General features: G+C 43.9%; 1 protein-coding gene across 7 annotated transcripts in view; it reads right to left on the minus strand.

Annotated features, from left to right (window-relative positions):
• The window catches only part of LOC137376165 (utrophin-like), a 904,611-nt gene that overhangs the window by 645,861 nt on the left and 244,373 nt on the right, over nt 1-14,377 (minus strand). For all 7 annotated transcript variants that reach the window (XM_068044198.1, XM_068044197.1, XM_068044199.1 and 4 more), the window contains 2 exons: nt 6,303-6,416; nt 1,092-1,247 (listed from right to left, as the gene is read on the minus strand). In XM_068044198.1, the coding sequence (XP_067900299.1) occupies nt 1,092-1,247; nt 6,303-6,416 (270 nt within the window). The remainder of the gene's footprint in view (nt 1-1,091; nt 1,248-6,302; nt 6,417-14,377) is intronic.

Here is a 14,377-nt window from a genome sequence, read left to right on the forward strand (position 1 = left end):
AGAAAAATGTAGGACAGGTTCCCACAGCACACATAAGATGATAAGAAACAGAAGCAAGAGTAGACCATACGGTCTCTCAAGCTTGTTCGACCATTCAATCCTATCATAGCTGATCCTCAGCCCAACTCCACTTTCCCGCCTGCTCCTCATATCCCTTGATTCAGAGAGACCAAAAATCTGTCTATCTCAGCCTTAAACACATTCAACAATGGAGTATTCACAACCCTCTGAGGTAAAGAATTCCAAAAATTCTCAACCCTTTGAGAAAAGAAATTTCTCCTCATCTCAGTCCTAAATAATCGTCCCCTTACCCTGAGACTGTGCCTCCTCGTTCTAGAGTCCCCAGCCAGGGGAAACAACTTTTTTTTTTTTTTAAGAACATTCTCAGTGTCTATCCTGTCAAGCCCCTTCAGAATCATGCAGGTTTCAATGAGATCACCTCTCATTCTTCTAAGCTCCAGACAGTACAGAACCAATTTACACAGCCTCTCATCATAGGACAACCCTCTTATCCCAGGAAATAATCTAATGAACCTTCACTGTATCACCTGAACTTTACACAACATCGAGACCCTCATGCCATCATACCAGGTGTATTACCCCTTAAAACGTGGACAATCCCAGGTGGCACAGTGGATGAGATACTATTCTGTATTCAGATCTCTGGGGTGGGGCTTGAATCCACAACCTTCAGCCTCGGAGGTGAGAGTGCTACCCTCTGAGCCATGCCCTACTCCAGAAAGAGCTTTGCCCAAGGTGTGTGGGTTGCTATTACTGAGTGAGCCATTTCACAGCAGAAGTCAGTACATGTAGCACAGTGGAGGAGAGGAGAAACATTGGAGAGGAAGAAGCATATGACTAGATTATATAAAATACAAATAGAAAAGGGTTCGCTCTCATAGGTTAGACTAGCTCACTCTTAGGTAGACAGTCTACTTTTCCAATTAGTACATTCTCACAGATTCAAACCCCAAACAGATCTCCACCTCTTTCACGGTTTCTTGTTCTGGTCCAAAGTTTTAATCATAATCCACACCTTCAGAGACATTGGAGAACCATAAATTAACAAATCATGGAACTGTACTGCATACCTGGTTGCTCAAACTTTCCCATCGCGTGCGGCAATCAACGATGCGAAATGCCACAGAGTTGGAGATGGCTGGCACTAGCTGTTTTTTCAGTGACTCCTGAATCTCATTCATTGATGACAAATTTGACCGGATATTCTGTATTTCATTCATAAATAACTGCAGATATAGAGACGGAAATCATCAATATCAAAATGAACTAAGTAATACAACAGCATTTGACCGGGTATGGCATCAAGGAGCTCTAGCAAAACTGGAGTCAATGGGAATCGGGGGAAGACTCACTGCTGGTTGGTGTCATACCTAGCACAAAGGAAGACGGCTGTGATTGTTGGAGGTCAATTATCTCTGTCCCAGGACATCACTACAGCAGTTACTCAGGACAGTGTCCTAGGCCCAACCATCTTCAGCTGTTTCATCAATGACCTTCCCTCATCATAAGGTCAGAAGTGGGAATGTTCGTTGATGATTGCACCATGTTCAGCACCATTCGCAACTCCTCAGATACTGAAGCAGCCTGTGTCCATATGCAGCAAGGCCTGAACAATATCCAAGCTTGGGATAAGCGGCAAGTAACATTCATGTCACACAAATGCCAGGCAATGACCATCTCAAACAAGAGACAGTCTAACATCTCCCCATGACGTTCAATGGCATTACCATTGCTGAATCCCCCTGGGGGTCACCACTGACCAGAAGCTGAACTAGACCAGCCACATAAATGCTGTGGCTACAAGGGCAGGTCAGAGGCTGCGAATTCTGTGGCAAGTAACTCACCTCCTGTCTCCCCAATGCCTGGCCACCATCTTACAAGGCACTAATCAGGAGTGTGATGGAATACTCTCCACTTGCCTGGATGGGTGGAGCTCCAACAACACTCAAGAAGCTTGACATCATCCAGGCCAAAGTAGCCCCCTTGATTGGCACCCCGACCACCATCTTCAACATTCACTCCCTTCACCACCGATGCACAGTGGCAGCAGTGTATACCATCTACAAGATGCACTGCAGCAACTCACCAAGGTTCCTTCGACAGCACCTTCCAAACCTGCGACCCTCTACCACCTAGAAGGACAAGGGCAGCAGATGCATGGAAACACCACCACCTGCAAGCTCCCCTCCAAGCCACACACCATCTGACTTGGAACTATATCACCGTTCCTTCACTGCCACTGGGTCAAAATCTTGGATCTCCCTTGCTAACAGCACTGTTGGTGTACCTACACCCCAAGGACCGCAGCGGTTCAACAAGGCAGCTCACCACCACTTTGCATGGGCAATTAGGGATGGGCAATAAATGTTGGCCTAGCCGGCGATGCCCACATCCCACAAATGAATTAAAAAAGACACTTTCCTCACAGAGTAAATAGGGATGTCTATAAAAAGGCTATTATACCTATAGTACGACAACTCTTCATGCTGCTTTGTGACATAGCTGCAGGAAGTTTGGCAAACAATATACCAACAGGACAACCTGATCTCTACAAATTAAAGAACAGCTTGTTGAGACTGGAAGAATAGATTACAGTCAAGATTAAACAATCTTTAAAAGCTGCAAGTTTTTTAAAATGATCTCAGTAATTCAGCGTTTTTAGAAATAATGGAATGGTTGGATGCCAAAGTGTGAAATTATTATTCACTCAGTCACACACAGTGATGCCACGAATAATTTGATCTAAAGCACTAATCTCTACAATGCTCATACATTCCTGAGACTGCCCTTTCTCTCTCAAAATGCACTATCTGATCAACCTGTACACACAATTCTACTTAAGGATATCGTACATTGAAATGTCTCTAGATGAAGGAGAAATTTCTAGGCTTGAAGGGATCAGGACCTGACTTCTTATGGGTTGCACAAACAAAAGAGGTGGAGTGGTAATGTTGGCATGAGGGAATAAAAGTTATAAAGAGGGTTGACGTAGACAAAGAATGGGTCCAGAGGCAATATGGTTGGAACTCAAAGATTTAAAAAAATTATTTGATGGTGTATATTCTTCTCTTCTTCTTTGGCCTCCTTGTCTCGAGAGACAATGGGTAAGCACCTGGAGGTGGTCAGTGGTTTGTGGAGCAGCACCTGGAGTGGCTATAAAGGCCAACTCTAGAGTGACAGACTCTTCCACAGGTGCTGCAGAAAAGATTGGTTGTCGGGGCTGTTACACAGTTGGCTCTCCCCTTGCGCTTCTGTCTTTTTTCCTGCCAACTGCTAAGTCTCTTCGTCTCGCCACATTTTAGCCCCGCCTTTATGGCTGCCCGCCAGCTCTGGCGATCGCTGGCATGGTGTATGTTACAGACCCCTAAAATACAGGAAGGAAATGAAAGAGGAAAAGAGGATATCTGCATATTAGAGAGGTGAGTAGGAATAACTACATTGCTGTTTTGGAAGACTTTAATTATCCACTTACTGATCAGGACAGAGAGGGAGTAAATGGAAAAACGGGAACGAAATTCCTAAACTAAGCAGGGGACCTCTTCTTTGAGCGGTCCATTAGTTGACCTACAAAGGTCCCTCATGGCAGACTGGTACAAAAGGTGAAGTCACACGGGATCAGAGGTGAGCTGGCAAGATGGATACGGAACTGGCTCGGTCATAGAAGACAGAGGGTAGCAGTGGAAGGGTGCTTTTCTGAATGGAGGGCTGTGACTACTGGTGTTCCACAGGGATCAGCGCTGGGACCTTTGCTGTTTGTAGTATATATAAATGATTTGGAGGAAAATGTAGCTGGTCTGATTAGTAAGTTTGCGGACGACACAAAGGTTGGTGGAGTTGCGGATAGTGATGAGGAGTGTCAGAGGATACAGCAGGATACAGATCGGTTGGAGACTTGGGCGGAGAAATGGCAGATGGAGTTTAATCCGGACAAATGTGATGTAATGCATTTTGGAAGATCTAATGCAGGTGGGAAGTATACAGTAAATGGCAGAACCCTTAGGAGTATTGACAGGCAGAGAGATCTGGGCGTACAGGTCCACAGGTCACTGAAAGTGGCAACGCATGTGGATAAGGTAGTCAAGAAGGCGTACGGCATGCTTGCCTTCATCGGTCAGGGCATAGAGTATAAAAATTGGCAAGTCATGCTGCACTGTACAGAACCTTAGTTAGGCCACACTTGGAATATTGCGTGCAATTCTGGTCGCCACACTACCAGAAGGATGTGGAGGCTTTGGAGAGGGTACAGAAGAGGTTCATCAGGATGTTGCCTGGTCTGGAAGGCATTAGCTATGAGAAAAGGTTGGATAAACTCAGATTGTTTTCACTGGAACGACAGAGGTGGAGGGGTGATATGATAGAGGTTTACAAAGTTATGAGTGGCATGGACAGAGTGGACAGTCAGAAGCTTTTTCCCAGGGTGGAAGAGTCAGTTACTAGGGGACATAGGTTTACGGTGAGAGGGGCAAAGTTTAGAGGGGATGTGCAAGGCAAGTTCTTTACACAGAGGGTGGTGAGTGCCTGGAACGTGCTGCTGGAGGTGGTGGTGGAAGCAGGTATGATAGCGACATTTAAGAGACATCTAGACAAATATACATGAATAGGATGGGAATAGAGGGATATGGACCCCGGAAGTGCAGAAGGTTTTAGTTTAGACAGGCATCAAGATCGGCGCAGGCTTGGAGGGCAGAATGGCCTGTTCCTGTGCTGTACTGTTCTTTGTTCTGCTGGATCTGGTTATAAGAAAGAAAATAGGTTAGGTAGATGTGCTAAATGTGGGTGTGTTGGTGAGCATCTTGGGACCAGTGACCACAACATAAGCTTTGACGTCCAAGTTGAAAAAATGAGAATGCAAGAACTAGAAGATCAAATTGGATTAGAATACACTTCAGAAAGGTGAGCAAGCCAGCTAGCTGAGGTGGAGGGAGAAATTGGCAGACTGTGGAGCAACATGGTCTTTTTTTTTTAAATAAAGAGATTTCAATGGTACATTTAAAGAAGAAACTACTGGGAGTGTCAGGATGCCCTGAATAAACGAGGTTAAAAATCAATTAAAATTAAAGAGAAGGGTCGATGAGGACCAAGTGTGTCCGTAAAAAGAAAATTCTTAACAGCAATATGGGTCCCGTGAGAGCAGACCACTGTCAATTTGTCAAAGATGAATTAATAAGTACTTTGAATTAATAATCTTTACTGAAGAACAGGATACCTGAGAGGCAGTGAATCCTTAAGCAGTTGAGAGGGGGATGAGTAATAGTCTGATGAATAAAAGGAACATTTTAGAGAATGCAATTAAGCTAAGAAAAGACAAAGTGCCCAGCCTGATGAGATACATCCTAGTATCCTGAAGGAGTTATTAGTAAATACTGAGGCAAAGTGCCAGAGAACTGGAGAGTGGCCAATGTAGTCCCATTTTTAAAAAGGGGATGCAGCTAATCCAAGTAATTATAGGTCAGCTAACTTAACATCTGCAGTTTTTTTTTAAGTTTTTAATTAAGGATGAAACTACTACATATCTAAACAAAGAGAAAATAGAAGTAGCCAGCAGGGATTTCAAAAGAGATGATCATGGTTGACAAAACTCAAAATTCATTGGGGAGGTAATAGAGATGGTAGATGGAGAAAATGAAGCAGATTTGGTGTATGGACTTTTGGAAAACCTTTAACAAGGGACCAAATAGAAGATTTGTGCACAGTATTGAACACCAGAGTATAGGAAGGATATTGTGGCTTTAGATAGGGCAGAACACAGGTTCACTGGGATGCTACTTGGCATCAGGAAATAGAAATACAAAGAAAGATTTCAAAAATTGGGCCTTTATCAACATGGATTATAGGGCAATATTATAGAAATTTTAAAATTATGTAAGGATAGGACAGAATAGACAGAAGCAGTCTGCTTCCAGTAATTGAGGGGTCAAGAACAAGGAGCCAGAGATACAAGTTTAAATGTAAGAGATTTAGAACAGAGTGCAGGAGAAACTTCTTCACAGAGTGTTGTGCGGCTGTGAAATTCACTCCTAGGGTTAGTGGTTGAGTAACAAACTGCGTCAACATTTAAATTTAGATCGGGTAGGTGGAGCAAGGAAGAGAGTTTGAAGGGATCTGGGAACAGGCCTGGGACTATATACTTGCATGGAGGGTAAACACCGACATGGACTGCTTGAGTCTATATACTCCCATGAAAGGTAAACACTAACAGGGAGTGGTTGGGCCGAATGGCCTGTTTCCACATCTATTTTTTATTCTGAAAAGTTCTTTTCCAGCGCCAGATCTGTTCTTACCATGCACTGTTCCACCTGCTGCTGGAGCCTCACTTGTTTGCCTAATGCGATGGTCTCCTTGGACAAGAAGGTCTCTGCACGATCCATCCATTCCTCCATGGCATCTGCATCTTTCTGCATTGAAGAGAATGAGAAAAGTAATGGTCCTGATAATCATCAAAATAAATGTGCACTTCAACCAGGACAGGTCAAGCATTCTATGGTTTGCTGATTAGGGTATCCACTGTCACTTCACCCAATGTGGTGGATGGGAGGCTGAGGCAGGGGCAGAGGGCACTCGAACATATATGTGCGGCTTTTGAACACGACTAACCAAAATTATATTTTCCCCCTCGATTATTCCCTCTCCTGAAGGCTAGCTGGAGAAAGTTCCACCACTCTCCAGTACCATGTTGAAGCAATCGTTATTCACGTGAACATGACTCTTGACAGTGAACAAACAAATAAAGAACAACAAAACAGCACAGGAACAGGCCATTCGGCTCTCCAAGCCTGCGCCGATCTTGATGCCTGCCTAAACTAAAACCTTCTGCACTTCCGGGGTCCATATCCCTCTATTCCCATCCTATTCATGTATTTGTCAAGCTGCCTCTTAAACGTCGCTATCGTATCTGCTTCCACCACCTCCCCCGGCAGCAAGTTCCAGGCACTCACCACCCTCTGTGTAAAGAACTTGCCTCGCACATCCCCTCTAAATTTCGCCCCTCGCACCTTAAACCTATGTCCCATAGTAACTGACTCTTCCACCCTGGGAAAAAGCTTCTGACTAACCACTCTGTCCATGCCACTCATAACTTTGTAAACCTCTATCATATCGCCCCTCCATCTCCATCGTTCCAGTGAAAACAATCAGAGTTTATCCAACTTCTCCTCATAGCTAATACCCTCCAGACCAGGCAACATCCTGATGAACCTCTTCTGTACCCTCTCCAAAGCCTCCACATCCTTCTGGTAGTGTGGCGACCAGAATTGCACGCAATATCCCAAGTGTGGCCTAACTAAGGTTCTGTACAGCTGCAGCAATGACTTGCCAATTTTTATACTCTATGCCTCGACCGATGAAGGCAAGCATGCCGTACGCCTTCTTGACTACCTTATCCACCTGCGTTGCCACTTTCAGTGACCTGTGGACCTGTACGCCCAGATCTCTCTGCCTGTCAATACTCCTAAGGGTTCTGCCATTTACTGTATACTTCCCACCTGCATTAGATCTTCCAAAATGTATTACCTCACATTTGTCCGGATTAAACTCCATCTCCCATTTCTCCGCCCAAGTCTCCAACCGATCTATATCCCGCTGTATCCTCTGACAATCCTCATCACTATCCACAGCTCCACCTACCTTTGTGTCGTCCGCAAACTTAATCAGACCAGCTACATTTTCCTCCAAATCATTTATATATACTAAAAACAGCAAAGGTCCCAGCACTGATCCCTGTGGAAAACCACTAGTCACAGCCCTCCATTCAGAAAAGCACCCTTCCACTGCTACCCTCTGTCTTCTATGACCGAGCCAGTTCCGTATCCATCTTGCCAGCTCACCTCTGATCCCGTGTGACTTCACCTTTTGTACCAGTCTGCCAGAGGGACCTTGTCAAAGGCTTGACTGAAGTCCAAGTAGACAACATCCACTGCCCTTCCTTCATCAATTATCTTCGTCACTTCCTCAAAACACTCCATCAAGTTAGTGAGACACGACCTCCCCTTCACAAAACCATGCTGCCTCTCGCTAATAAGTTCATTTGTTTCCAAATTGGAGTAAATCCTGTCCCGAAGAATCCTCTCTAATAATTTCCCTACCACTAACGTAAGGCTCACCGGCCCGTAATTTCCTGGATTATCCTTGCCACCCTTCTTAAACAAAGGAACAACATTGGCTATTCTCCAGTCCTCTGGGGCCTCACCTGTAGCCAATGAGGGTACAAAGATTTCTGTCAAGGCCCCAGCAATTTCCTCCCTTGCCTCAATCAGTATTCTGGGGTAGATCCCATCAGGCCCTGGGGAATTATCTACCTTAATGCTTTGCAAGATGCCCAACACCTCCTCCTTTTTGATAACAACATGACCCAGACTATTTACACTCCCTTCCCTGGACTCATCATCCACCAAGTCCTTCTCTTTGGTGAATACTGATGCAAAGTACTCATTTAGTACCTCACCCATTTCCTCTGGCTCCACGCATAGATTCCCTCCTCTGTCCTTGAGTGGGCCAACCCTTTCCTTGGCTACCCCCTTGCTCTTTATATACGCATGAAAAGCCTTGGGATTCTCCTTAACCCTGTTTGCCAATGACTTTTCATGACCCCTTTTAGCCCTCCTAACTCCTTGCTTAAGTTCCTTCCTACTTTCTTTATATTCCTCAAGGGCTTCATCTGTTCCCAGCCTTCCAGCCCATATGAATGCTTCCTTTTTCTTTTTGACTAGGCTCACAATATCCCTCGTTATCCAAGGTTCCCGAAACTTGCCAAACTTATCCTTCTTCCTCACAGGAACATGCCGGCCCTGGATTCTAATCAACTGACGTTTGAAGGACTCCCACATGTCAGATGTTGATTTACCCTCAAACAGCCACCCCCAATCTAAATTCTTCAGTTCCTGCCTAATATTGTTATAATTAGCCTTCCCCCAATTTAGCACCTTCACCCGAGGACTATTCTTATCCTTATCCACATGTACCTTAAAACTTATGGAATTATGGTCACTGTTCCCAAAATGTTCCCCTACTGAGACTCATTCCCCAATACCAGGTCCAGTACGGTCCCTTCCCTAGTTCGACTATCTACATACTGTTTCAAGAAGCTCTCCTGGATGCTCCTTACAAATTCTGCCCCATCCAAGCCCCTAGCACCAAGTGAGTCCCAGTCAATATAGGAGAAGTTAAAATCACCCACCACTACAACCCTGTTGCTTTTACATCTTTCCAAAATCTGTCTACATATCTGCTCCTCTACCGCCCGCTGGCTGTTGGGAGGCCTGTAGTAAACCCCCAACATCGTGACTGCACCCTTCCTATTCCTGAGCTCTACCCATATTGCCTCGCTGCATTAACCCTCAGAGGTGCCCTCCCGCAGTACAGCTGTGATATTCTCCTTAACCAGTAACGCAACTCCCCCACCCCTTTTACATCCCCCTCTATCCCGCCTGTAGCTTCTAAATCCTGGAACATTTAGCTGCCAATCCTGTCCTTGCCTCAACCAAGTCTCTGTAATAGCAACAACATCATAGTTCCAAGTACTAATCCAAGCTCTAAGTTCATCTGCTTCCGACCACCAGTCCCGCTGTGCTCAGCAACATCTCCCTGCCTGTTCTTCCTCTTAGTCTTACTGGCCTTATTTACTAGTTCCCCCTCAGTGAACTTTGAAAAGTAATTTTTCAATCATATGAAGACACTTAAGCCTTCTCAAAACCTACTTACTCAACCTTGCCTTTGGTCATCTCTCTCCAGTGGCCCAATCATGCTTAATGGCCCAGAATTTCTTGGATCACATTTCCCATAATGTAACACTAAAATTTATACACACTTTTTTTGCCAATCTTGCTGATGGCAACTTTCCTGGCCATCACTTTCGCATACCCAAACATAAAAGCTGACATAAAACAAGAGGAAATCAGCATAAACAATCAGGGTCCAATGAAAACATGGAACATACGACCTTCTCTTATCTTACTGATGTCATGAAAATTAAAGTTCAAAGTCATCAAACCATCATTTATACACTGCAAGTTTAGGAAACTGCAACTGTCGAGGTTTTTCTTTTTAATGTCAGATTCTGATAACATAAAAAATTCAAAGATATATCAATTACAGTGCAGATCTCAGTAAGGAGAAATCTTTAAAAATGCTTTTTAAAAAACTGTAAAATGCCAGAAATAGTGCCTTATGGTCTTGCTGCCCGTAACATTTTAGGCAAAAAATTTATGCCCATTCAGAATTAGCATAAATTCAGGAAATTGACATTCTCTGGTCTTTTGCAAGGGCCAAGTAGGGCCTGGCAGATACAAATCAGCAGCTGTGCAAATAATCTCAGAAATTTGCGCATTGCTATGTTGTCAAACTAGAGTAAATCAGTTACATGTAAATTTCTTTGCAAAATGAGTACAGCGTTGCTCTTATGGCATAGTTGCATCAAAACATTCCAGGAAATTACAGGCTGGTGTCCAGTATCAGTGCTCCTTGAACCATGGGATGTTTTTCTATATTGAAGGCCAGTTTGTTGCTTTCCATACATATTTAGGTTTAATAGTTTTGACAGTAAATACTGTTGACAGAGGGACGAGCGGTGATGGTACCTTCTCTCTGCAGTGGACAGGCCTTTGCTGGGGCAAGATGCATTTCAATGCTTAGTCTCCCACGTGTGGTAATGGAGGCAAAAAGGGTGATGAACAAAGGAAATTTTTGATTGTAATACACAATATATACATAAATACTGTACATTGTACATTTATCTGTACTCTTGCATCTTTACATTAAATTTTGCAGAAGACAAACCACTATTAGAGCATTTAATCTTCACAGAGTAACTGAAAAACAAATAGCAGATGCTGTGACCTCTAATAGTAAGGCTAGATCTATTGTGAATTACAAGCATCATTCCTTCTGTAAGTACAGAGCATCATACCCCAAGATGACAGTGCAACAGAAAACTCTGCATTTAACTAATGGCACAGACTATTCGAGTTTGTTGGAAAACTCAGGACATTTTAATTAAGGTCTTAAAATGTTCAAAGCTTATAAAACCACTAACTATGCCCTAAAACATATAATGTAGATGGACCTTCAAAATAGTATTAGATTTAGAAATTTTTCACACTTTACTCCACATCTGCAACACTCAAGAATAAAATATACTGATTACATTTTATAATGAAATCGAATTCTAAAAATTATTTTTTCTTGAAGGAACTGATAAGTTCAGTGAATAATCCTGAAATGCAGCTGCAACAATTTGAAATGTACATTTAGGTTAAAATTGCAAGGAAATTATTACCACACAAGAGTCCAGAAGGCCCGGTGCCAGGGTTTGGGACATCTGCTCAGGGCTGGAGAGGAACTTACAGTGGGAGAGGGAAGATCCAGTCATCATGGTCCATGTAGGTACCAACAACATAGGCTGGACAAGGAAAGAGGTTCTGCATAGTCAGTATGAGGAGCTAGGTACCAAATTAAGATGCAGAACCCCAAAGGTAATAATCTCTGGATTATTACCTGAGCCACGTGCAAACTGGCATAGGGCAAATATGATTAGAGAAATAAATGCTTGGCTCAAAGACTGGTGTGTGAGAAGTGGGTTCTGGTTCGTGGGACACTGGCACCAGTACTGGGCAAAGTGGGGGCTGTACCGTTGTGACAGTCTACACCTGAACTGTGCTGGGGCTGGTGATGCAATGAGCTGCATAACTAGGGAAGTACAGAGGGTTTTAAACTAAATAGTGGGGGCAAGGGATCAAATTTGGGAGGATGTGGTAAATCAAAGAGCAGAGACAAGGTGAGAGAGAAAGGTATTAATATGGGAAATGATAGACTGTGACAGGAAGGGATTGAGTGTACAAATCTAAAAGTAAATCAGCAGTCAAGGCTAGAGGTTACAATAATAATAAAAGGACAAAACTAAACGTATCTGAATGCATGTAGCATTCGAAACAAAACAGATGAAATGTTCGCACAAATAGAAATAAATAAGTACTATCTGATAGCCATTACAGAGACATGGCTGCAGGATGACATAGATTGGGACCTGAATATTGAAGAGTATATGACCTTTAGGAAGGACAGGAAGCTCGGAAAAGGTGGAGGGGTGGCTCTATTAACTAATGATGGTATTAGTGCAATAGAGAGGGATGACCAAAACTCAGGAAAACAGGATGTAGAAGCGGTTTGGGTAGAGATGACAAATGATAAAGGCAAGAAGTCGTTCATGGGAATGGCGTACAGGCCCCCTAATAGCAACCACACGGTAGTACAAAGCATAAAGGAAGAAATAATAGGAGCTTGTCATAAATCATGGTAGGGACAAAGGCAATAGTTTGGTTCTTCCCATTATTTAATTGAAGAACATTTCTAATCATCCAGTACTGGATGTCAAACAAGCAAGCTGATGATTTACAGACAGTGAAGGGGTTGAGAAAAGTGTTCATGAGGTAGAGCCAGGCGTCATCAACGTACATGCGGAAAAAGACAACGTGTTTGCGGAAATCATTGCTGAGGAACAGCATGTAGATGAGAAATAGGAGGGGACCAAGGATAGCTCCTTGTAATGGTGAGGGAACAGAAAGAGAAGCCATAGCAGGTGATTCTCAGGCTACTATTAGATAGATAAGAATGGAACCAGGTGAATGCAGTCCCTCCCAGCTGGACCACAGCAGCAAGGCATTAGAGGAGGATCATGTGGTCAACAATGTCAAAGGCTGCAGACAGGTCAAGAAGAATGAGGAGGGGTAGTTTGCCTTTGTCACAGTCACATAAGATGTCATTTGTGACCTTGATAAAAAGCCATTTCAGTACTGCAGCAGGCATGGAAACCTGATTGGAAGAATTCAAACATGGAGTTCCACAAAAGATAGACATGGATTTGGGAGCCAACAACATGTTCAAGGACTTTGGAAAGGAAAGGGAGGTTGGAGATCTATTTATTTCGAGATACAGCACTGAAACAGGCCCTTCGGCCCACCGAGTCTGTGCCGATCAACAACCACCCATTTATACTAATCCTACATTAACCTCCTACCATCTACCTACACTAGGGGCAATTTACAATGGCCAATTTACCTATCAACCTGCAAGTCTTTGGCTGTGGGAGCACCCGGCGGAAACTCACGCAGACACAGGGAAAACTTGCAAACTCCGCACAGGCAGTACCCAGAACTGAACCCGGGTCGCTGGAGCTGTGAGGCGGCGGTGCTAACCACCGCATCACTGTGCCGCCCAAGATGGGGTGGTAGTTTGCAAGGACTGTGGGATCAAGGGGGTTTTTTTGGCAGAGAGGGGACAGTACCTGAAGAGAAATAACCATTAACAATTTCAACAAACATGGAAGTCAGGAAGGGAAGTTGGGTGGTCAATAGGGTCAAAGGAGCAGGAGGTGGCTTTCATGAACAAAATGAGCTTGGAAAGAGCATCCTCTCTTTAGTGGTCTCCTGTCTGCACTGGGCTTCTCCTCACCCCTGCAGCTTTCCACTCTACCATCAGCAGTCACATTCAGCCACCATGCTCCTTGTCCTCTAAAAATCTTGACTCAGTTCCCTCCACCTTGCAAACTCCCTCCCAACTGTAACAAACCTTCTCCCCAACCATTGCTGCGGTTCCTTACTGCAACCTTTCCAACTCTCTAACCCTCCCCATGTTTAGTGTCCACCTTATTTTCTTTCTCCTTATTGTAAAACACCTGGAGAAAACTTCTGGACACAGGAAACCTGTTCGCATTGTTGAGGAGGAGAGAACTTGCATTTATATAGTATCTTATAACATCACAGAATCGTTATAGCGCAGGAGGCCATTCAGCCCATCGTGTCGGCACTGGTTCTCTGAAAGAGCAATTCCCTCAGTTCCATTTCCCTGCCTTCTCGGCATAACCATGCACCTTCTTCCTTTTCATACAACAGTCTAATTCCCTTTTGAATGCTTCAATTGAACCTGCCTCCACCACATTCTCAGGCAGCATATTCCAGACCTTAACCGCTTGCTGCGAGAAATTTTTTTTCCTCATGTCACTTTTGCTTCTCTTAATACTTTAAATCTGTGCCCTCCTGTTCTCAATCCTTTCATGAATGGGAACAGTTTCTCTCTATCTATTCTGTCCAGACCCCTCATAATTTTGAATACCTCTATCAAATCAGCTCTCAGCCTTCTCTTCTCCAAGGAAAACAGTCCTAACTTGTCCAATGCAACTTCATAACTGAAATTTCTCATCCCTGGAACCATTCCTGTGAATCTTTTCTGCACTCTCTCCAGTGCCCTCACGGCTTTCCTAAAACGCGGAGCCCAGAACTGGACACAATACTCCAGCTGAGGCCAAACCAGTGTCTTATACAAGTTCAACATAACCTCCTTGCTCTTGTACTCTATGCCCCTATTAATA

Source organism: Heterodontus francisci, chromosome 13 (assembly GCF_036365525.1).
Source record: "Heterodontus francisci isolate sHetFra1 chromosome 13, sHetFra1.hap1, whole genome shotgun sequence".
In the NCBI taxonomy this organism is placed as follows: domain Eukaryota; kingdom Metazoa; phylum Chordata; class Chondrichthyes; order Heterodontiformes; family Heterodontidae; genus Heterodontus; species Heterodontus francisci.